This window comes from Bos grunniens, chromosome 3 (assembly GCF_055505025.1).
Source record: "Bos grunniens cultivar Pamir isolate PY7600 chromosome 3, Bosgru_T2T1.0, whole genome shotgun sequence".
NCBI classification, from domain to species: Eukaryota; Metazoa; Chordata; class Mammalia; order Artiodactyla; family Bovidae; genus Bos; species Bos grunniens.
Genome location: NC_141167.1, coordinates 6,738,565 through 6,763,930, shown reverse-complemented (window position 1 = coordinate 6,763,930; position 25,366 = coordinate 6,738,565). Strand labels below are relative to the sequence as shown.

At 48.0% G+C, this 25,366-nt stretch overlaps 1 protein-coding gene across 6 annotated transcripts in view; it reads left to right on the top strand.

Annotated features, from left to right (window-relative positions):
• Positions 1-5,519, top strand: part of SH3BP4 (SH3 domain binding protein 4) — a 98,399-nt gene extending 92,880 nt beyond the window's left edge. For all 6 annotated transcript variants that reach the window (XM_086376864.1, XM_086376873.1, XM_086376881.1 and 3 more), the window contains 2 exons: positions 2,146-2,334; positions 3,579-5,519. In XM_086376864.1, coding sequence (XP_086232990.1) covers positions 2,146-2,334; positions 3,579-3,803 — 414 coding nt within the window. In that variant the 3' untranslated portion in view covers positions 3,804-5,519. The remainder of the gene's footprint in view (positions 1-2,145; positions 2,335-3,578) is intronic.
• The last annotated feature ends 19,847 nt before the right edge of the window (positions 5,520-25,366 follow it).

Below are 25,366 nucleotides of genomic sequence, written 5' to 3'. Positions count from 1 at the left end.
CTGGACAAGTCACCCAGTGTCTACGGGGTCTATAAATCAGACACCACGCAGCCCACACAGTGAGTGGGAGCCGGGCACAGGCTGCCTGGAGGCCAGACCAGCTCCAACACTGGACCCCTGTCCTCTCAACTTTATCTGCAAACTGGGGTGAGCTTGGCTTCTCTCCATGGGGCTTCTGGGGAGTAGATGAGCCCCGTGCCCAGCTCACCGGAAGGACTCAGTGATGGCAGTTTGTTTATAAAGACAAAAATCAGAAAAGGACCACATGGTCCTCCCTTCTGGTTTCCCACCTTAAAGCCAGTTGCTAAGCCTTTGGACCCTGGACAGCCTCAGAATGAGCTTGTGTTTTAAAGGTAAAGATTGAGATGCTTATACATTCAGGGAGCCCCTTTGCCCAAAGTCACCATCCATTCATTTTGTTAAGTTCCCCCAAATAAATGTACTTCAATGAGAACGCTCAGTCTAAAATAGCTGCGTTTTTTCAAGTAGCAGCCCAGCAGACTGACCTTGCTAGGATGCCAGGCTGCCTGCAGCTTCACAAAATGTTTGAAGAGAAAGATGTGTTTGGCTCAGCTGGGGAGGGGTTGGCTGGTAGGTGTCTTGATGTTTTTAGCACTTTTTCTGTGGAGCCTTGAAGTTACAGCCTCAGGTGCTTGGACAGAGCGTTCAGGGACAGAAAGGAGGCAGGGCCTGGTCTCAGCGTCTCTTCAGTCGCATCCTCGATGTCCGAGGGCACCAGGGCATCTCAGACCCCATCGCTGGGGCCCCGGAGGCTCCCTTCTGCAGCTGTTAGGCTGTAATCTAGGGATCTGCTGGGTGAATGAGGTTGGGGTGAGCCTTGGCTCCATGGCCCAGGTGGGTCTGGTCCTCACCGAGTCTTCTCCTCCTGCCAGGGCTGCATCCTGGCCGCCCACAGTCACACACTCTGTGCCGGCTCCGTGGGGCCCACAGCCCGACACCCAGCAGACGTCCGTGTGGCTTGGGGTGACGTGTGGGGACAGTAGACCTGTGGGTTTGTGATACTGATGTGGCTTCATTTCTTTAAGCCAGAAACATTAGTGTGAACCGCGCCTCCAGCCTGGGCTGCACAGAACCCCAGAGCAGCAAGCCCTGTGTTAAAAGCCTGCCCCGATGGGCCAGCCCCTCACCTGGGTGGGGGATGACATCCAAGGTGGGGCCACATGCTGTCCGGGTCACGCGGGGACGTGGCCTGGGAATCTGCCCGTTGCCTCCTTCCCAGCTGACAACACTTCTCTCCTCCTGACCCCCCAGTCCCTCCACGGTTAGTTAGCCCTGTGCAGAGACACGTTGCTCATCTCTCACAGTTGTGACAAGGGTGGGGGTCCCATCGATTCTGGAGACTCTTGATGGTTTGGCCTCTCTCAGCCTCCCTGTATCCCAGCCTTTCGTGTGTCTCCAGAACCCAAGGGTCCCAGATCTTGCTCTGCACGCCAGGTCCCAATCTGAACCCCCTGCTCGCGCCTCTTCTGTGAGTCAGGCTCCCCACCCGCTGACGGCAGCTTGTCCTGCTCTGCGCCCTGGCCGTCCTGCACTGGCCGTCTGGGTCAAGCGCATCACTTCTCCAGTTTCCCCAGTGGCAGTGGGAATACACGAACAGCCGTCATCTCACCCACCCCACCCGTCCGTGTCCCGGGCTACCGAGTGGAAGGACCGCAGGCTGGGAGGCTCCAAGCAGTTGAGGTTCATCCTGCCTCTGTTCTGGGGCTGTCGCAGGGCTGGCTTCTCTGGGGGCTCTGCGGGGGTCTGTCGTGCCGCTCTCCCAGCTCCTGGGGGCTCCAGTGCTGCGGTTGCATCACCCTGTCCCTACCTCCAGTCTTCCCTCTTTCTCTGCGTGTCTGTTTCTCTCCGCATAAGGACACCAGTCATTGGAAGAGGGGCAGGCACCCCATTCCACCAGGGCCACAGGATATCTGGTTCCATCTGCAAAGACCCTGCGTGATTTACAGGAGGGCGAGGATGTGCAGGCGGGGGGCCCAGTACATCCTGCGATCGTGGGTTCCAGCAGAGGGTTTGCTCAGGCCACACAGCATCCAGGGAGCCAGCACGTGGTCTCTGCAGGGCCAGCTTCCTGGGATCCCAGAGCCTGCCCTCAGCCCTGCCTCATCCCCGCCCCTTCCTCCTCAGGCCTTACTGAAGATGGACTGCCAGGGCCTGGTGGTCAGACTCATCCAAGACTTCGTGCTCCTGACCACGGCGGTCGAGGTGGCGCAGCGCTGGCGGGAGCTGGCCGAGAAGCTCGCCAAGGTGTCCAAGCAGCAGATGGACGCGTACGAGTCTCCCCACCGGGACAGGAACGGGGTGGTGGACAGCGAGGTGAGCCCGGCTGCCCTTCCCTCCACCTGTCAAATGCAGTGGTGACAGCGTCTACATTAGAGCATTTTTAGGAGGACAGATGATGAAGTGTGAAGGCAAGTGCTCAATGCAGAGGAGGCTCTCGATGAGAGGGAGCATGTCCATCCTTATCGGGATCCTTAGTTGGCAGCCAGGCCCTGGGTGGTGGTGAGGCTGCTCTGCTCTCAGGTGGGACATTGGAACGGCATCCTCGGAACTGCCAGTCCCTTGCTGATCCTGATCTTAAATTACCTTTGGCCCGATTGGAGGACGCAGGATGATGGGGCTCTGCCCCACACAGGGAGGGGTGGACAGATCCTTGTATGTTGCCGGCTTCAGCCAAGGCTGGTTGGGTCCCTGCTCAGAGAGTCTGTTTTCTCACTTGTTTTGTGGAGGTCACTTTAAGCTTCTGGAAAGACAGAAAGGCTCTCAAGACCTAGGAAGCAGGAAGTCCCCAGGATAAGGGCATCCTTTATTGACGTGGCGAGTTTCTAAATAAATGGAAAGTGCTATGGGGTTGGAAGGAAAGAGGCCCCTTCTGTTGGCTTGGCCAGTACGTGGTACTGATAGCTTACAGTGAACGGTGTTGGATTCATGATCTCCGAAGAAGATGATTTAGGGACCAGGCACCAGGCTTGATCACTCAGGAGCTTTTGTATAGCAAAGTTTTATTAAAGTATGAAAAGGACAGAGGAATCTTCTGACATAGACTTCAGAAGGGGGACTAAGAGCGTCCCCCACTCACTAGTCTTACCAAGGCCATATATACTTTTACCAGACCCACTCCCAGGTTAAGACGAGAGCTGACAACAGCAAGGCCTTAACCAGACCCACTCCCACAATAAACATCTTAAGATAACAAGATTAGTCAGAGGGTTCTTGTTAGGAAGAAACATGAACTTGAGCAGGATACTTTGTTATATTGACTAAGACAAAGCAAAGTAGGAAAAAAAAAGTTTGTCCTTTTCTCCTAGAGAGCCTCAGACCCCTCTCTCTTTCTCGGGGACCCTGGACTTCTTATCAACCTACCTAGGAATTGACTCTCAGCACTGCCCACCTGCTCTCACGCAAAGTGCCTTCTTCCCTCTGAAATGTGCTAGCCCAGGACAGGGTCGACTGCTTTGGGGTTCATGATGCTGGTACTAGGAGAGGTAACTCGGACCAGCTCTCTCACTGTCTCCTAATCTCTGCTCTCTCTCTTGGTTTTGGACGACCGCACCATCCAGGCCATGTGGAAGCCCGCCTACGACTTTCTCCTCACCTGGAGCCACCAGATTGGGGACAGCTACCGGGATGTCATCCAGGAACTGCACATCGGCCTGGACAAGATGAAGAACCCCATCACCAAGCGCTGGAAGCACCTCACGGGGACCCTGATCCTGGTGAACTCCCTGGACATCCTGCGGGCCTCCGCCTTCAGTCCCGTGGACCATGATGACTTCGTGATTTGAACAGGTCCCCGACCTCCTGCTGCTCTGGGGCACGGACCCTCCGTCTGCCCCAGATGCCCGGGCGGGCACATGGCACTGGGGAGGGAGGGAGGGTCAGCTGCTCAGACAGACCCAGGGGCCCTCCCCACTGGACCCTCACCCAGGACCAAGCACACATATGATGTTCCACCTGCCTTCTCCATCGTGGGGGAGGCCCGAAGGGAATTTCTACTGCAGGTAGTTGCCAATCAAATAGGTTTCTATTTGTTAAGTATAAATTTAAATTTAAAATCAGTTTTTGTTTTTTTTTTAAAGTATGGGGGTAGGGCGTACCAGAAAGGTGGTTATCTAATTTTTTACTGGACCCTAAATTAAAAGAAGAAAACACTTCTTAGGATCAGATAGTGTTGAGGTTTTTATGTTCTATGAAGACCTTTTTAAATTATGTGACAGATGTATATATGTATTTAAGGGTTGTGGGAGCGTTTCTGGTTGTCGGACACACTTTGAATTTCACCACTGAGCACGGGAAGACACTTGCTCAAGTGCCAGACCTTCTTGGCTGTGTACTTGTGAAAAAGAAATCAAATAGAAACGTGGTGTCTCAGTAAACGAGTCCAGTCGGTGCCCGCCCGTTCTTTCTGAGGCTGTCCTGGTCCTACTCTTCCCTCCTGTTTTTATTACCTTCCGACCCTGGCCTTGTGTTGCAGGAAGTATCGGCCATGACACAGGGGAAGACTTTCTGAGCCCCTGCCTGTGTGCCCTTCGCCACCCGGAGCCAAGTGGTCCCTGCAGCTCTGAGAGGCCTCGCCCAGCCTCTCCCGGGGGCAGGGAATGCTTGCTGCAGAGCTTACAGCCTCTCTTCTGGGCACAGAGAGCACATCACCACAAGCACACCCTATGCTGATGTCCAGAGACGCCTGCTGGCATTTGCCAAACTCCACTTCACCTGAAATGGAGCCCTTCTCCCCTCCTTGTCTGTCTGTCTCTCCTTTCCTTGGAAATAAAGAGCATAGGGAAATCTTTAAAGACAAAAAGAGCATGAAGATTATCTGAGCAGGGTGACCATTGTCTGAAAATGTTCTCACGTAAAATCTGAGCCTTGGCTGACGGTTGCCTTGATGGCTTGATAGCTGGAGATCACCTTGCTGGGCTGAATTCTGCAGTCGCGTGTGGTTACATCATCTCGGAAGAAAGTGAGGGATGGGCGAGAAGAAACATCTGGAAGATCAATAGAGTCGATGCCCGGGAAGGTGCCGGGACACGCGCCGTGCTTACAGGAGCGATGCACCATCTGGGATTCCGGAATCTCATTCTCTAAATCTGCTTGCTGGAAGCGCGTTAATTACTTAGTATAATCCATGTAAATCCCTTATTGGGCTAAAACATTCTTCTACAGCTATTGATTCCAATTCAGAAAACCCACAGCTAGAAAACAACAACAACAACAACAACAACAAAAAACATTACAGATTTTATGCTGCAAAAACCGAGACACCCCACGATTCCCCTCCCCATCATCCCACGAAATCATCTTACATTCTGCGCTCCACTCTCTGCCTTCAGTCTTCCCAGAGAGCATCTCTCACTTTTCCCCAAAGAAGAAACAAAACCAGTCGCACCTTAAATATGGAGATTTTTTTCCTCAGGGGCTTTAAATAGTTTCCTATGCAACGTGTCTTGTAGCACAAATTCAATTGTATGAAAGTTGCAGTAAATTTTCTTTGGATATTTTAACTTAACTGTGTGTGCGTGTTTTTCTGTACCCAACCAGACTTTAAATAAAGCACAAAGCCTAGTGTATCTATGCACAGAGCCATGTCCCGTTTCCCCCTCTGCCTCCCGCCATGGTCAAGGGGACATGACATAGATGGCAGGGTGACATTTGGGTTAGTGAGGCTCTTGTTTTCTTGCTGCTGATTTAATTGCTCTTGGAATATAGGAATCTCAGCCATTACTGACTAATGGGAATCAAGTGTGGCCCAGAGTACCCAAAGGTGCAGATGGCTTGCCTTTTTCTCGGTCTTTTGCACCTGGAATTGGCCAATCCCACACCCACCGTACACAGCTGAGCGTGGACATCAGGTTAGAGCAAGACAGACTCCCAGAGGCCCTGCCCTCACCTCGCTTTCGGAATACCATGTAGCTCAGGGAGAGAACGGAATGGGGTGGGGGCAAGCGATGGAGCCCAGCCCCACCTGGAGGTGGTGGGGAGGGTGGGGAGGAGGCCAGCCTCCTTTAGAAGTGACTTGAGCCCAAGGTCAAGGGGTAAGCAGGCACCAGCCAGGCCAGACCAGGGGAACAGGGTGCCTGCAGCATTGAGGGGGCACAGGGACCACCAGAGGCTGACCCCTCCCTGGGCCTGGGGTGTGCTGAACAGGCAAGAGCCTCTGAGCGCACCTCTGCCCTCCTCATCACCCCTCAGCATTTGTCAAGTCCAGCCCCGCCAGCCAGAACCTTGCACCATTTTGCAGTTGAGAAGGGGCTCAGCGAGGCCCCTGACATACACAGGCTAGCGGCAGAGGTGGCGGTTTTAGCCCGGAGCTGCTGTCACAGAGTGCCGTCTTCTCACAGATCTCAAGGCCAGAAGTCCAAGATCAGGACGTCCCATGGCCGTCCCCCTGTGCCTGTCCAAACCTCTCTTTAAGGACCCCAGTTATGGGAGAGGGCCCACCCGAATCAAGTGTGACCTCATCTTAACTCGATCTTCTGTGTGTGTGTGTGTGTGTGTGTTAGTTGCTCAGTCGTGTCCGACTCTGTGACCCCATGGACTGTAGCCCGCCAGGCTCCTCTGACCATGGGATTCTCCAGGCAAGCGTACTGGAATGGGTAACCATTCCCTTCTCCGGGGTGACTTCCCGACTCAGGTAACAAACTCAAGTCTCCTGCATTGCAGGCAGATTCTTTACCATCTGAGCCACTGATCTTTAATGACCTTATTTCCAAGCAAGGCCACATTCACAGGCTGGGGGATGGGACTTCCAGCAGACCTTGAAAAACAGCTCAACCCACAGCCTGGCCCCCTATACTGAGGCCTTGGCGGTGGTCTGCTTAGGAGGATGGGGAAGAAATCCAGCTGGATCTGTCTGCAGGGTCTCTGCTCAGTTTAAGCAAAAGCCAGAGGGGCAGCGGGAGGTGAATCTTTACAATGGGAAGCTACTCTGGACAGGACCACTCGGTTCACTGAAACCCACTTCCTTCCTGAGCAAACAGCTCAAGTGTTTCTCAGTTCAGTTCAGTTCGCTCAGCCGTGTCCGACTCTTTGCGACCCCATGGACTGCAGTACACCAGGCCTCCCTGTCCATTACCAACTCCCAGAGTTTGCTCAAACTCATGTCCACTGAGTCAGTGATGCCATCCAACCATATCACCATCTCGTGTTTCCCAGCCTCCCTTCAAGTGGGTGTGGCCAAGTGACTCCACCCATAGGTGGCATCAGCCTGGCCTGTCGAACCTTCTGGGCACCCCGTCTGCTCTCCCAATTGAGCAGAAAGAACTCCAGGGACCTAAATGAGGACACAGGTCCTCAAATGACCCCTTCAAACCAGAGTTTACCTCCTGGCCTCTGAGGCTGTGGGGTTCACTGTTAGGGCAGCCGGCATTCCTCTAGGTCCCGTATTCTCAGATAACTACTGTTAGTGGAAAAGCTGGAGGCACGAGGGGTTTGCTCTTACAGGGAAAAATCCCTGTCACACCTGGATTATATCAGGTAAGTGAAAGTCGTTTCCCTGATGGCTCAGCTGGTAAAGAACCTGCCTGCAACGCAGGAGACCTGGGTTTGATTCCTGGGTCAGGAAGATCCGCTGGAGAAGGGAATGGCTACCCACTCCAGTATTCTGGCCTAGAGAATTCCATGGACAGTATAGTCCACGGGGTCGCAAATGAGGAGAACTTAGTCCTGCTCTTTCTTTGCTTGTCCATGTCCAGAATTGAGCACTACTAGTCTGAATATGAATGACTTAATCCTGTTTTTACTGAATATTCTCTAAGCTGGTCCAAGATGCTCAGATAAAATTTCCAGTCCTTTACGATGTTGATTTTGACATTGAGAATGGTAATAGTTGGCATGAAAGTTATGGTATTTGTAGTTGTCTTTGAGGACCTAGGACTTCCCTGGTGGCTCAGATGGTATAGAATCTGCCCACAGTGTGCGAGACCCAGGTGGGGAAGATCCCCTGGAAAAGGGAATGGCAACCCACTCCAGTATTCTTGCCTGGAGAACCCCCGTGGACAGAGGAGCCTGGTGGGCTACAGTCCATGGGGTTGCAAGGAGTCGGACACAACTGAGCGACTAACACTTCGAGGATGTAACACCCAGAAGAAAGACTACATCGGAAACAGCCGTGCTCCGATTTCCCAAGAAGAGGGCAATTTTGTCTGTGGTCCATTCCTGCCTTGGTCTCTACCCGACTGTCATGCAGTCCTAGCAAACGAGGCTGTTTACTTCGTAGTCACTGAGCCCCCACTCCTCCGGGTAGTCTCAGGTCACCTGTCCACATCCACCAAGACTAGTTTTAGCCCCGACACCTCCCCTCCGTCGGTCAGCAGGTCCCTGCAGCCGCTAGTAGCCCCAGCCATTCCTAACGCCATGCCCTGCACTGCCACGAGGTGGACCAAGAACGAATTGGAGAAAGGAGAATGGAGCCTGTTGGGTGATGGGACTCCGAGTATGGTTGTGTATGGGGGGCTCTGAGAAGGGACCCCAAGGTGGAGGGGAAATCCTGAGAAGATTCTGGAAGGGCAGGGGAAAGGGGTTACTAAGAGATACTGCCTGGAGTGTAGCCTCTGTCCCCATGCAGCCCACATGCTAGTGGGGAAAGGGCCAATAACCGTGATCAGCGTTCATTGCAGGTCAGATGGAGGTAAGGGCTGTGAGGAGAACTAAGAAAACTGTGACCTTAGGGGAAGGAGTGAGTGTAGACCGGGACAGCCTGGAAGGCCTCTGATGAGGCACAGTTTGGGAGTAGTGAGGGCTTCCCCAATGACTCAGCGGGTAAAGAGTCTGCCTGCAGTGCAGGAGACATGGGAAACTTGAGTCTGATCCCTGGGTCGGGAAGATCCGCAGGAGGAGGAAATGGCAACCCACTCCAGTATTCTTGGCTGGAGAACCCCATGGATGGAAGAGCCTGCGTCCATAGGGTTGTAGAGTCAGACATGACTGAGCGACTATGCACGCATGCATAGGTTCAGAGAGGCTGGGGTGTATGCTGCTCTACAAAGGGCAGAGAGAGCAGATCGAGAAGGTGGGGTCAGGGAGGAGCAGCCTGGAAGCCAGGTTAGGCTCAGAGGGAGGGGAAGGCTTTGGGGGACTGGAGTGAGGGGTGACAGATCGGATAGGAGGTGTTGGTGTGATTAGCCGCGGAGAAGCAGGAGTCCCAAAGGCCCTGGATGTCAGGGGCAGAAGGGTGTGGGTGACAGACGGGGAAGATGGACTCAGTGTGGCTTCTGATTGGACAGCAGCAGTGAGACCAAGAGGGGCTAGTGGCCTCTGAGAACATAGCGGGTCATGACGGGTCCCAAGCATTGATGAAGAGCTTTACCAGAAAGTGGGGAGGGGATGGTCCTGGAGGAAAGCTACAGGCGATGGACATGGATGTCGGGGGAGAGCAGTGAGTTCTTTCTGTTTGGAAGCAACAGAAAGATGGAAGATACCACTGAAAATTTTAGACCAAAAAAAAAAAAAGCCAGTGAGAAGCTGGTGCAGATGGTATGGAAACCTGGAAGGACATCCTCCATGTCCTTGGGTGGGCCTCGCCCCACTCCCACGATCATTACATTGACCACTGAGGTTTCTGAGTCACCCCCCACCCCATTTCTCCTCCTGTCTACGGGGCTCCACCTTGATCCTGGCCACGTCACCTTTCCCTATACCTGCAACCCCAGCCCTGCCTCCTCAGCGCATCGCCCACGTGGCCACCAGCATGGTCCACGTGGACTAGAAACGCGTGCCCCTGCCTACTTAACCCTGACCTTGCGGATGAATGGAGGCCTCCCAAATACACAGACCCTTTTGGCCCTGATAAGTTTCCACCTGTCCCCATGAAATGAGAGGAACAGGGACGCTGCTCAGAGGGCTTTCATGAAAGCCAGATTTACAGAAAGCAAACACCTTTCTGTTGCTGAGATGAAGCCCTCCGTCCCTTTTTAATGTTAACTGAAGAGCCGTTTTGGTAACTGATGGACCTAGTAAACCATCGTAGTTGTCTTAATGTCTTTCTTGGCAAAGTACAGTGCTGGCTGATGATGAAAGTGAAAGTGAAGTCTCTCAGTCGTGTCCGACTCTTTGCGACCCCATGGACTGTAGCCTGCCAGACTCCTCCGCCCATAGGATTTTCCAGGCAAGAATTCTGGAGTAGGTTGCCATTTCCTTCTCCAGGGGATCTTCCCGACCCAGGGATCAAACCCGGGTCTCCCACATTGTAGGCAGATGCTTTACCATCTGAGCCACCAGGGGCAAACACCCACGCGTCTCTCATGACTCAGATCGTCCGTCGAAGCAGGGACAAACAAGGTGTACTGTTTCCGTGGCTGTCTACTCTCACGGCCGTTTCTACTGAGACCACCCTCCTCGCTGTGCTTTGGCTTTACCATGCTTTCCAGGTGGTCAGCTTGTCCTCCTCTTGAGGACAGTCTTGCTGTACATGGAACCCAGAAAATGCAAACCCACATGCCAGCCCTCCAGCCTTACCACAATAAACCCCGAATCTGTCTGTTAGAGCTTCGCATTTGCTTGTTGTGTCCAGACTGTAAACTGGACAACCAAGATGCTCCCACGCCCAGGTCACACTCAAGCAACTCACACTCTGTACATTCTTGGATGAATGCCCCTTTGAATGAACAACTTCCAATGACCACTGCCGACCGATTCCCCTGGGAGAATGGAGGCCAGGTACCAGCGTCCGAGTAGCCTTGCGTGCAATTGTACTGATTTTAAAAAATCAAACAAATAGAAGATTGTGGCGAGTCCACTTTGGGATTTCTTTCTGGAAAGTTCTATCTCCACTTGTTTGAGTTCACTGGTCTTCTCGCATTACATATGTTCAACTCAGCTGAAGCTCACACTAGGGCAAAAAAAAAAGTGTTTGCTTTATTTTTCACACACGGGCATGTTTTTCTACACTCTAAGTATAAAATCAGTTCACACCCACAGTGTGGACGATCACACCTAGGGGAGACTAGCAGTCCAGGGTACACTCAGTGAAGACCCGCAGCCCTGGGTGAGCTGTCCTGGTGTCACAGGCCTCCCTGGGCCGCCACCTGACACCTGAGCGGAGCAGGCAGGAGGCTGCCTAGCAACTCTGGGGACTCACAGAGCGTCCTCCTTGTCTAGAAGAGAAAAGGTCTGGACAACTGTCAGTTTCATTTTTGACCCTGAGCCTGGTTCAGATCCACATCTGCAGAATGAAAAACTTATAATAAAATCCCTGCTGACAAGTCAGTTTAACAACATGTAATATTGAAACATACAAATGCAACCTCACGTGTGTGTATGGAAGTGTCGTACGAATGTGTATTCTTTGTGCAGTTGGTGAATTAGTGGGAAAACAATTACGTGTCAAAAATCTTGGAAAATCAGGTTCCAGTTCTGCAAGTCATTTCTCAAAACACCTTTACATATTTCTAATTATCACTTTTTCTATGTGACAGATGAGTTGAGAAATTCAAGTCAGAAAAGGTGCTGAATCTGTACTGAGAGACTCAGGGCACTTGACCTAGTTAGAAATAATTTACACAGACCTTGGAAATCTATGTGTTTTTCCCAGGACCTGGGAGACAGTCATCATTTTTCAAATATTAGGTTTGTGCAAAACATGTAGCGATGTCCTGATGGTTAGTGTCAGGATGCCAGGCACGGTATATCTCAAACCATCAAAACAAAAATAAATTGGTTTTGCATTCCAACATTAATACCCGAGTAAAGAGCAACTCCATTTTCTGTTTGTGACATGTAGCAGACCTCAGGTATGCCAGGGCTATGTGCACAGAGTGTTCTTGTGTGTGCACAAGTATGCCTGAGTGCGTGAGCATGTGTGTGAGGGTCCCTGCACCAGGGGTCCAGAGGCTTCGGAGCCAGCCTCCAGGCATTCCTCACGTTGGGCAGCAATGCCACGGCAGAAGCCACTGACCGTCATTTTATTCCAAGGCCACCCAGACTAGTGAGAGCGCACACTTACTCGGCGCTTTCTCTGTGTGTCACCACCCTAAAACTTTAGAGATTTTAACTCATTTGATCCTCTTGACACATCTGTGAGATCGGTAAAATTGTTACCCACATTTACAGAGAACGTGAGGCACAGAGAGGTTAAATACTTTTCCCAAAGTCACAGAGCTACGAAGTGTGGAGCTGAGATTCAAACCCAGACAGTCTGGCTCCAAGGTGCTTGCTGGACCCCATTCCTGCCATACCCAGGTGATGTTTTTCTAAGAGAAAGAAATGGGGAGTTGCGTGATTGAACGTGGTAAAGAGCAAACATTGTATTTCTGAGTTCAGCATGTTTTACATGAAGACAATGAGAAGTGGAGAGAGGTTTTGTAATTCGCTTGTTGTTTTAATTGCCTTTGCTTAAAGAGATGTAATTAGTTTATATTCCCTCTATGTATTCAATGGCTGATGTGGAGACAGCAATGAGCCTGCTGAAGTGAGAGTGATTTAAAAATTTTCCTCTACAGAAATGACCACTGATACCGGGGTGGTTAAATAAGTCACAGTATGTTTACACGATGGAATACTCTTCAACCTCTAAAAGGAACAGGAAGATCTATAGTAATTGATGTGAAAGGATCTCCAAGATCTAGTAAGTTGAAAAGAAAACAAATTGAACAGTGACTATAAAATCTCCCGTTTATGGAACTCACACAAGAAGCATTCCTGGCACGCCACTCGGGAAGTATGGGCACGGGTTGCTGGGGCCTGGCCATCTGCCTTCGGGGAAGGGCTCCGTTTTCCTTGTGGACCTTCTTGTGCCAGGTTCCCAGGTGGCACTAGTAGTAAAGAACCCTCCTGCCAATGCAGGAGGCAAAAGAGACGTGGGTTTGATCCCTGGGTCAGGAAGATTCCCTAGAGAAGGGAAGGTAAACCACTCCAGTATGCTTGCCTGGAGAATCCCATGGACAGAGGAGCCTACAGTCCATAGGGTCAAAAAGAGTTGGACACAACTGAAGTGACAAGTAGGAACACACACTTTTTTGTGCCATTTGATTTCTGGCTCTGCACCAGTGATATTTTCATAATTCTATATGCTGCAGATAATGATTCATGAAATGAGAGTAATTTAGAATTAGTAGGCATCCAGGGATTAGAACGAATACTCCAATTTGCAAAATCAAAAAAATCATACAAGTACCTAATTTGCATACTGTTAATTAGCACAGTGGGCCTGTGGAGGGAGATCATCAAAATTGATTTGGCTGTTGGAACAGAATGCTTGTAGCCAGCGCCCTCAGATGCGTTTTAGGACTTTCTCTGAAACCCTCAAAAGGTGTGCTAATTTTTTCTTTACTTTGGTCTGTTTATCTTCCAAGGAAGACATCTAGAGCTTGCTTTTTTAAATATTCATTTTAATTTATTCATTTGGCTGCACCGAATCTTAGTGGTGGACACTCAAGACCTTGGATCTTGGTTGTGGCATGTGGGATCTTTTTCAGTTGCAGCATGTGGGATTTAGTTCCCTGACCAGGGATCGAACCCAGGCCCCCTGCATTGGGAGCATGGAGTCTTAGCCACCGGACCACCTGTGAAGTCCCAGAGTATTTTTTTTTATTAAGTACTCATACATGTTCATGATCCCCCAAAGTTGAACAACCACTACCCTAGAGGATATGAAAACATGGTGATGTCCATATAAAAGACTCTCCTATTCAGGGCATTCATAAGTATTAGGGGGACGCATAGCAGGAGGGCCCCACGCACTGGCCGTGGTCAAATGCAGCCCACCAGTGCCCAGCACACATCCTGCCTGGAGGTTTTCACAACTGCATCTCGTGTGTCTCACATGCATGACATCCATCATTCTACCAGTCTGCCAGGACTGCATTGGGCCAAATGCAAAGAAACCTGGGCGAGACCAGCTGAGTTTATTTATCTCATCTGACCCGTTGCCCAGGCTGAGTGCTTATTCCAGGGCTGATGCACTTGCTCAGAAAACTGGCCTTCCACCTCCCGCACGGTCATCCTTACCCTGTGGCTTTGTGCCACATCTCTGGGTACCAGGTCCATTTTCCAGGCGGCAAGAGGGGGAGAGGGCAAAGGGCATGCGGTCTACCAGGTGTCTGTCTCTTTTAGTAAGGGAAGCAAAACCTTCTGATAACTGCACTCCGTAGAACTCCATCGTGCTTCACTGCCCCCCCCACCACGATCCTCAGCTTCGGGGCATCTGTGTGACACCTCCCTCCCCAGCCATAAGGGGAGCAGTCTGTCGGCTAGCTGGTTGTCCTGTAACCATAAACCAACTAGACGTTCTGTGAGGATGGACAACTGGGGGCCGGTGCCAGCTGTGCAGCCCCAAGTGGAAGCCCCGCACGCACATGCACACACGTGTCTGAACCTATTTTTCCACCATGTGCTGGCAAGTGCCGGGGTCCAGCCCCGGCTGATCCAGGGTATTCGAAGCGGGGACGGCGTCGGCGAGGATCAGGAAACAATTGCTTAATTAAACGTTAATTAAGGATATAAAGAGTAATAGAATGAGGATAGCTCAGTGAGGAAATTCAGTGGAGAAAAGAGGCTGAATAATTCAGCCAGAAGGTAAGAGAAAGAATGACATGGTGAGACCAAGTTTCGGTGAACAAGGCCCGCACTTTATTTTCCAAAATAGTTTTTATACCTTAAGTTATGCATAGAGGATAATGGGGGAAGGGGTAGAGTCATGCAGTAAGCTAGGCTTTCTTCCTGCAGACTTACCATATGCAAAAGCTTAGGTGATTTGCATCATCTTCTGGCCCGGAGGCCTTTTTCTCTAAAGGTGATTATTCTAAAGTCAGGCGCCAGCCTCCAAAAAGCATTAGATAAAGTTGCATTCCTACAGAGCAAAGGTGTGGTGGGCTATAACAAGAAAAAGAATTAACTCAAGGGTCCCAGGTTACAAACATTAAAGCTACTACTTACACCAATTATATTAATCAATACACTGCCAGGGACACAGCAGGTAAGGGATATGGAGACTTAGCAGCAAACATTGGCCCAACAAGTGAAAAACCCTTCACCAATACAATTTCTAATCAATCTTTTAACTGCTCAAAGGAATCTGTATTTAGACAGTTTAGAACATCTCATGCCTCTCACAGTTTGGAGGCTCTGAGCAATCACATGTGGCCGGAAAAACCTATTCAGGCAGGCTAGAGGACTTCCAAGGGAGTTTGTAGGTTGAAACACTGTCACACCCAGGAATTATTAACTGGAGCTGTAAGCTAACCCTTTTTTCAGAGAGGTAGTGGGGGACAGCCCCCCGTAAAGTCAGAGGTGTAGGTGAAAGCACAAAGCAGAAAGTAGGCAGACTCTGGTTTTGGGGGTAGATTGCTCGAGAATTTCCAGGGGGACTCCTGAGGCTTGATCCCGCCTTTGCGTATGCCAAGCCTCCTTCCTCATGACCTTTGCCGGGGGCGGAGCTCGCTCCCCGCAGGCAAGCATGGATTATTTGGTCAATTGGACATGAAAGCTGGCTTAAAACCTTCACTGTGAAAGTATAGCCAAGAGCTGTGATTACAGACCTGCTTCCACTGGTACCATTAGAATCAAAGCCAAGTATCACACGATTTTAAACTATTCAAGTATAACTTCAATAAAAGTGCCTGGCGCAACCTGGGATATGGTAAAACCTTCCTGACGAGAGCAAACTGGGACTTCCTTAGTGGTTCAGTGGCTAAGCATCTGCCTGCCAATACAAGGAACACGGGTTCGAGCCCTGGTCTGGGAAGATTCCACCTGCCTTGGAGCAACCAAGCCCAAGAGACACAAATACTGAAGCCAGTGCAGCCAGTGCTCTGCAACACGAGAAGCCACGCACAGTAACCAAGAGTAGCTCCCGCTTGCTGCAACTGCAGAAAGACCCAGAGCAGCCAAAAGTAAATAAAAATTATAAAAATAGAGCAAACTGTGTTTCTTCTTCAGCTTTATTGAGATATAATTGACATACAGCAGTAAGTTGAAGGTTTATGAGTTTAGCCAGTTTTTAAGTTGAATGGAAAATGCATTTTAATAAAAATGACCTACCAGATGAGTTGTGGTCTACCAGATCAGGATGTAAGAGTTGGACTATAAAGAAAGCTGAACATGAAAGAATTGATGCTTTTGAACTGTGGTGTTGGAAAAGACTCTTGAGAGTCCCTTGGACTGCAAGGAGATCCAACCAGTCAGTCCTAAAGGAAATCAGTCCAGAACATTCATTGGAAGGACTGATGCTGAAGCTGAAACTCCAATACTTTGGCCACGTGATGCAAAGAACTAACTCATTGGAAAAGAGTCCCTGATGCTGGGAAAGATTGAAGGCAGGAGAAGGGGACGACAGAAGATGAGATGGTTGGATGGCATCACTGACTCGATGGACATGAGTTTGAGCAATCTCCAGGAGTTAGTGATGGACAGGGAAGCCTGGTGTGCTGCAGTCCATGGGGTTGCAAAGAGTCGGACATGACTGAGAGACTGAACTGAACTGACCTACCAGAAAAGAATAAATAAAGCAGCCACCTGTGCCTAATTCACCCTAAGTTCCAATTCTGCACACTCTCCAGGGCACCTCCATTATCAACAAAAGATTCCATGAGCCTGGCTCACATTCCTCACTCTTAAAAATAAGCAAGGAAGCCTTTTCTCTGAGCTCTCATCCTATACACCACCAGCTACCAGCCAGCAAGGGTGGGTTTCTCCCAACTGGGGCCCGAAGCCTGGGGCAGGAGCAGGCAGTGAGCTGGGTCACCAGAGAAGCATTCGGTTGGAAGAAAAGGGCAGCTAGAAGTGATGAGATGTAAATGGCCAAACAGGGGTCCAGATGCACAGAGAGTGACTGTCCAGATAATGACATAGAATTCAAGTTTAAGGAAGTGACATTGACATTACTGGGGCCTCCCTGGTGGCTCAGACTGTAAAGAATCTGCCTGCAAGGTGGGAGACCCATATTCGATCCCTGGGTCAGGGAGATCCCCTGGAGGAAGGCATGACTACCCACTCCAGTATTCTTGCCTGGAGAATCCCATGGACAGAGGAGCCTGGCGGGCTACACACCATGGGGTCTCAAAGAGTCAGACACGGCTGAGTGTCTAACACATTGACATTATTATTATTGTGTATTCTAACTAAGAGCAGTCTCTCTGGAGGATAAGAGCCAGCCTCCTACGATCACACCCACCACAGCCCAGCCCCCTCTCCTATGATCCAAACAGTCCAATAATCCAAGCTGCACTCATCAAACTGCCAGGAAAGCTCTTGGCTACACGGCCTTCCCTTTCAGAATGTTTGCTAAGAAATGTTTGCAGTGTGGTATTTCCCCAAAGGTCAAGCACCCTCTACTTAATGATAGCATCTCCGCAGAAACAGAGTATGGGTATAAATTCAAAAGCACTCTCTTCCTTAAAAAGCTTCCATTTTCTTCACATGAACTCCAAAGTTCTAATGTGAAAACCTTATATTTTAAAGCGAGGCTACCGGAAAGCATAATCTTCAAGTTTCCCCTCCTGTTTATGACAATATAAGGGTCGTCCTGAACATGGCAGATCAGTTAGATCAAGATTTAATACACGAGGAAAAAAACACTGAGTATAATATCCTTACAGAAATACCCAAAGCTTAAGAAAAAGAATAACGTTTTCTTTGCCTCCAAAAGAGAAAATTCAAAATACATGGATATTTGCTCAACGTTTTAGAGAGATTATTTGAGAGGGAATTCAGATCATAGCTTCTCTTTCCTGGTTACACATGATGGTATTTTTTTAAGTCTTCCAAAAGTACCTTTGATTTATGTTTCCTATACACCCAAAGGAGTAACTGTAAGGTGATTCAAAAGCCTATAATTTGGGGAAATATCAGTTTTTTCTTTTAGTTCCTGAGGATAAACCTATCACCCTTGTTTCTTTAACATAAAAATTCTTTGTTTATCACAGCTCTAAAATATTTTAAAGAGGTGGATTTCGTGTACTCTGATTCTTTAGAGCATTTTGGAGCATGCGACGACAGCTTGTGAATCTTTTAAAATGTCCCTGTAGGAGCTGCATACAAAATAAGTTACTCCGTAAAAAATGTAGGAGCTGTAAGGGCTGTCTTGAAGTCAGCCCACAAATATGTACTCGGTGTCTGGCACAGCCCCTCCTCAAGGTGCTTGGGTCACCCTGATAAGCAGCCAGAATCCCCTTATCTGGACAGGCTCGGGAGACCCAGAACAACATCTTGTCAGCCTGCACAGGACCACACCATAGAAGAAATCTCTTTGAGTTAAAGATGAACAGGAAGGTCACATCTGAGACCCGAAAAATCACACCTGGAAGCTGCTTTCAGTTCCCTGATGCCTCCTGGGGAGGAGGCACACACACAGCAGGGAGGGTGGTCCCCTCTTTCGGCTCCCTCCGTCGTCTCCCTCCTGCGCAGCCCCCAGTGAGCTTCTTCCCCAGCATGTCTTAGGGATGCTCTTCCATCCTGGCTTGCTCGGTTCCTTTAAAGAATCCTGGAGTGGATTGCCATTTCCTTCTCTAGGGGATCTTCCCGACCCAGGGATCGAACCCATCTCTCCAGCATCTCCTGTACTGCAGGTAGATTCTTCACCCACTGAGCCATAGGGGAAGCTCAGTTCAACAATCATCTTTAATGTGATTGCTTCCTTGACCTCTGCCTGCCCTATGAGACTCTGAGCTCTGCTCACCACTGCATCCCTGGCCGCACCATAAGCACTTGTGGAGGAAGAAGGAAGGGGAGAAGGGAAGGATGCTGGGGAGGCGTGCGTCGCATTGATGAGCCCCCCAAATTCTCACATGGACGCTCTGGTCTGACAGCCCTACGGAGCTCAAAACTGGAGCCAAACCCAGAATGAACTTTGCTGGGTGCTTTGATTCTATTCAGAGGCAGACAGCCCGCCAACGCCAGCCTGAGCGCTAGATTCCAGCCAGCTTCCTTGCTGCTGCGCCGTCCCCTTGCTTAATGTCACTCTCAAGCTACGTCTCCCACCGTGCTTACAGTGGCTTAAAGGAACAAAACTGCCATCCTATTTTATAAAAAAAACATTTTATACTCAGAGATCTGAATGTATGGTAGGTTTTTGAAAATTGCCTGCAGGCGTCTGGTTCGAATCCCATTACCTGCGGCTTTATAGCTCGGTTTTGTCAAAATGAAGGGCTGCCTATAGATAGGAGCTTGACTGAAGCTCCTTTCAGTCTTCTATGCAAACTTTGGACCTTTAAGTGCTCTTACCAGCCTTCTTGGGCTTCCCTGGGGGTTCAGTGGTGAAGAATCCACCTGCCGATGCAGGGGACAAGGGTTTGATCTCTGATTTGGAGAAGATTCCCTGGAAAAGGAAATGGCAATTGGCTCCAGTATTCTTGCCTAGAGAATCCTGTAGAGCCTGGCTGGCTACAGTCTGTGGGGTCACAAAGAGTCGGACACCGCTTAGGGACTAAACGACAATAACTCATCATTGCTCTGCAGCAAATATTTTCTATTGCTGCTCTTGCCTCCTGAGTTATATTAATACACACACATCCCGTGTGAAGGGAAGAAACGCACAACACATGACCTCTGTGAAGTTGACCTGAACCTTGCATCGGGGAAGATACTTGATTCTTCGTGTTAAAATGCAAATCCGTGAGGAGGTTGGCTCAGAGTGCTGGAGAAACAGCTACATCCATTGACTGAGTGGCAGCAGTTGGCCAGTGTCCTTCTGGGCTGAACTGCATTCTAGAAAACCCCACTTCCATCCTGGAAGATCTGAAGTGATCTCTGCCACATCCACCACACCCCCGGCTCTTAGAGAAGCCTGGATTGCCCTGGACCTGAGGACTTAGAGGGAGAGAGGGAGAGAGAGAGAGAGAGGATGGGGGAGAGTTTCCTAAATAGAAAATGTGTGGGATATCACCGCTCATCCTCTCTGCCCCTGTTGACTGCTCTTGAACAGGCTCATTTGTTTTGAATTCACACTCTTAATAAAAGTGTTTTCGTACCAACACCTCTCCACTCAAGTACTGTTATAAGAAATTAGAAGCTGTCTGTGTGTGCCAGGGAAATCAATGCAAGTTTACAATGTATTGAATCCAATTACTATTATGTGTGGCTAGTAGATCAGGCGGAGAAGGCAATGGCACCCCACTCCAGTACTCCTGCCTGGAAAATCCCATGGACGGAGGAGCCTGGTGGGCTGCAGTCCATGGGGTTGCTAAGGGTCGGAAACGACTGAGCGACTTCACTTTCACTTTTCACTTTCATGCATTGGAGAAGGAAATGGCAACCCCACTCCAGTGTTCTTGCCTGGAGAATCCCAGGGACAGGGGAGCCTGGTGGGCTGCCGTCTGTGGGGTTGCACAGAGTTGGACACGACTGAAGCGACTTAGCGGCAGCAGATCAGGTCCTCTGGACTTACTGTTGGTCTGTGGCTGGGAACAAGGATACACCTGTTTCTGTTTTTGTTTTTAACCAGGGAGCTTGTTCATTATTCATTCTAAGGATCGAATTCCTTTAAAAGTCTTTCAGGCCTAAAGAAACTGGTTCCCTCTCCTATTCTGGTTTATTGCTGGCTGTTTGCACTTGTTTTTCCTTCCTGCAAAGATAATGAAGAAATAATGAGTCATGGTCACTTCTTCGCTTCAGGGGCCCTCATTCTGGCCATAAAACACCGTTCATGATTTTTCTTATTGGCGTTTAGTTGCTTTACTAGTTGCGTTAGTTCCTGCTGTACAACAAAGTGACTCAGCCATACATATACATGCCTCCCCTCCCTCTTGAACCTCCCTCCCACCTCCCCGCAGTGCTGAACCTATTATTGTCTAGACCTCATTTCTGCCTTGGTTCATTTTCTAGAAGAAGCTTCTAAATTGATTAAATGATTTTTTTTTAAGTTGGACTTGTTTCTAGCCTCAAGGTATAACCAGGTCTGAACCTGCCTACTCACCATAAACAATGAGAAAATGGGACAAAAATACTGGAAACAGCAGTTTTCAGACACTGGACCAGAGTCAATGTGTCAGTGCATGGGTTTTCTTTTTTTTTTTCTTTTCTTTTATTGAAGGATAATTGATTTACAGAATTTTGTTGTTCTCTGTCAAACCTCAACATGAATCAGCCACAAGTATACATATATCCCCTCCCTTTTGAACCTCCCTCCCATCTCCCTCCCCATCCCACCCCTCTAGGTTGATACAGAGCCCCTGTTTGAGTTTCCTGAGCCATACAGCAAATTCCCGTTGGCTATCTATTTTGCATATGGTAATGTAAGTTTCCATGTTACTCTCTCCATACATCTCACACTCTCCCCATGTCCAAAGTCTATTCTCTATGTCTGTTTCTCCATTGCTGCCCTGTAAATAAATTCTTCAGTACTATTTTTCTAGATTTCATATATGTGTGTTAGAATACAGTATTTATCTTTCTCTTTCTGACTCCTTCACTCTGTCTAATAGGTTCTAGATTCATCCACCTCATCAGAACTGACTCAAATGCATTCCTTTTTATGGCTGAGTAATATTCCACTGTGTATATGTACCACAACTTCTTTATCCATCCATCTGTCAATAAACATCTAGGTGGCTTCCATGTCCTAGCTATTGTAAATAGCGCTGCAATGATCAATGGGATACATGTGTCTTTCAATTTTGGTTTCCTCAGGGTATATGCCAGGGAGTGGGACTGCTGGGTCATATGGTAGTGTTATTCCTAGTTTTTAAAGGAATCTCCATATTGTCTTCCGTGGTGGCTGGAATTTACATTCCCACCAACAATTTACATTCCCACCAACAGTGCAAGAGCCTTCCCTTTTCTCCACACCCTCTCCAGCATTTATTGTTTGTAGATTTTTGATGATGGCCTTTCTGACTGGTGTGAGGTGATATCTCATTGTAGTTTTGATTTGCATTTCTCTAATAATGAGTGAAAAGACTTTATTGGAAAAAAGAATCATTGGAAAAGACTGATGCTGGGAGGGATTGGGGGCAGGAAGAGAAGGGGATGACAGAGGATGAGATGGCTGGATGGCATCACTGACTCGATGGACGTGAGTCTGAGTGAACTCTGGGAGTTGGTGATGGACAGGGAGGCCTGGCGTGCTGTAATTCATGGGGTCGCAAAGAGTCGGACACGACTGAGCGACTGAACTGAACTGAATAATGAGTGATGTTGATCATCTTTTCATGTGTTTGTTAGCCATCTGTATGTCTTCTTTGGAGAAATGTCTATTTATGTCTTTCACCCACTTTTCAATTGGGTTGTTTGTTTCTCTGGTATTGAGCTGTATGAGCTGCTTGTATATTTTGGAAATTAATCCTTTGTCAGTTGTTTCATTTGTTATTATTTTCTCCCATTCTGAGGGTTGTCTTTTCACCTTGCTTATAGTTTCCTTTGCTGTGCAAAAGCTTTTAAGTTTAATCAGGTCCCACTTGTTTACTTTTGTTTTTATTTCCGTTACTCTAGGAGGCGGGTCATAGAGGATTTTGCTTTGATTTTTGTCATCAAGTGTTCTGCCTATGTTTTCCTCTAAGAGTCTTATAGTTTCTGGTCTTACATTTAGGTCTTTAATACATTTTGAATTTATCTTTGTGTATGGTGTTAGGAAGTGTTCTAACTTCATTCTTTTACATGTAGCTGTCCAGTTTTCCCAGCACCATTTATTGAAGAGGCTGTCTTGTCCCGTTGTATACTCTTGCCTCCTTTGTCAAAAACAAGGTACCCATAGGTGCATGGTTTATTTCTGGGCTTTCTATCTTGTTCCATTGGTCTGTATTTCTGTTTTTGTGCCAGTACCATACTGTCTTGATGACTGTAGCTTTGTAGTAGAATCTGAAGTCAGGAAGGTTGATTCCTCCACCTCCATTCTTCTTTCTCAAGACTGCTTTGGCTATATGGGGTCTTCTGTGTTTCCATATGAACTGTGAAATTTTTTGTTTTAGTTCTGTGAAAAATGCCATTGGTAATTTGATAGGGATCATGTTGAATCTGTAGATTGTATTTGGTAGTATAGTCATTTTCACAATATTGATTCTTCCTACCCAGGAACATGGAATATCTCTCCATCTGTTTATGTCATCTTCGATTTCTTTCATTGGTGTCTTATAATTTTCTGTGTACAGTTATTTTGTCTCCCTAGGTAAGTTTATTCCTAGATATTTAACTCTTTTTATTGCAATGGTGAATGGCATTGTCAGTGCATGATTTTGAGACAGGGAAAACAAATGAGGTGACTGCCACCATGGCCCCAGATTTCCACTGGGAGGCACTTTCTGGACCACAGCAGAGAGAGGGGGAATCCAAGCAAGTCATAGATGTTTAATTGACTTGAGCATTAGGAATTGGAATTCAGAGAGGTCAAGGAAGCCAAATTTTATGGAGCAGAGTACTGGAGTAGAATAAACCACACAGGAAAAAAAAAAAAAAAAAGGTCTTTTAGAGTTTTCCTTCAATGTCCTTGAGTCTCTGTGAGGGAAATTATATTGTGCATACATATGACCAACTCTCCAAAGTCAGGGAAAGAGCAATATTAGGGGATTTGTAAGGTTAACCATTTCTAGAGATCACATAGTCCCAACCACTCAAGTGGAGAGAACTCACTGAATGTACAAGACATTCAGAAAAGAACTCAGAAAGTTTGTGCATTAGTCATAGATAAAAACAGCCCAAGAGTAAACCTGTCTACTAAACACTTAACAGCAAGACTCAAAAATATCAATCTGACTAAAAAATAATTTAACTGCCTGCCAAAAAGAAAACCCTGCAATACTATTTAAAGGAAGCCACCCCCCTGCCCCCGCAAAAAAAAAAAAAATCTGGACATTCAATAACATAATAGTCATAATGTCCAATATCCACTCAAATTTTACTAGATAAGCAATGGTGAAAGAAAATGTGCCACACCACCAAGAGATAGTTCAGTCACAGACACAGACTCAGAAATGGTGCAGATAATGGAGAATTGATGGAATTAGCAGAGAAGGACTTTAAACCTTATTATAAATATGCTTAAGCATATTAAGGAAAATAAGAACATAAAGAAGAGAGAAATAGAAGATAAAACCAAAGGAAACTGATAAGTAAGATGGATAACACAAATCTGAAATTGAAAATTCTCCACACCTTTGCCAATCCAGAGGAGCCATTTCTTTCTATCTTTATGAAAATATCGCAAACATTCACAAGAGTGTTGAAAAGAAGGTGATGGTCTTCCAGTGCTTGTCATTTATTTCCAGCATTTACCCAGATTCTATTTTGTGTTTCATTTGGCCTCTGAACACTTAAAAAAAAATCTGGAGTACTGAGAACAAATCTCAGATATCATATAATTTCACTTATAAATATTCAAGTGTTCATTCTAAGAAATAAGTGATCAAAGCTTAAACACACACATGTAACACCATATTACACCCAAAAGATTAGCAATAATCTCTTTATGTTGCCTGAAAACCAATCTATAATTTTTCCTGATTGTCTCAGAAGTGCCTTTAGGTTTCATTTGCTCTACTCTCTGCTTTCAAATAATGTGACTCTTAATTCTTTTGTAATCTTAGCAGTTTGCCTCCTCTTCTGGTTTTTCCACGCCAGTGATTTGTTAGAAACAATCTGATCATTTTCCAGGTCATTTGTCCAACAGAATGTCTCACTTCTGGCTTTGGCCGGCTGACTCACTGGGCATCATTTAAATTTCTTCTCAGCCTCGCATTAGCTATGAATGGGCACGTAGGTCTAGAGGCTCGATCGGGTTCAGGTTCAGTCTCTCCATAATGATACTTCACCGGTGGGGCTGTAACCCTCCTACTGCAGAGCTTCAGTGGGTAGTTGATGTCTGGCAGTCCCACTTTTGGCAACATTAAGACAGATGAGTGGGATCAGCCCTTGTCAGCCTACCAGCTTTTCACCTAACAGTTTCACATGTCCCTTAGAATAATAATTTTTAAAAACCCTTGCCAGTGTCATAGCTGAGAAATGGGAGCCTTCTGTTTTAATTGGTGTTATTTGTTGCTTATTTTTCAAGTCAAGGGTTTCCTCTGTGATTCATCTCCCTACCTCCTCAAGTCTCCTCACTGAGTCTTGACCATCTCTGGTCTACTTCTTGTCTTGGCCTTCTCCTCAGGCCCTTAGGACTACTTGATGCAGAAACCATTCCATGCACAGCTCCTAGGAACTGTCTCCATATTCTGAGTCACAGGGAGATATGAGATGTCAGTCCCTGATTCCAGCTCCTAATGGACAGCCTGCAAAGCCACCAAACCGCACATCCTTTCCCTACCATGGTCCACACTGCAAAATGGGAGAAGTTTAGTGAAACACTAAGTCTGTTCATTCCTACTCACTTTTTCATTTCCAGAACCTCTTCCTAAGATGCAGGCCTGGGCTGTGGACAGTTTGTGGAACACGCCGTTCTGAATCACAGCGGCCCCACCCCTCCTGAGTTAGCTGTAGGTCACCCTGTGCT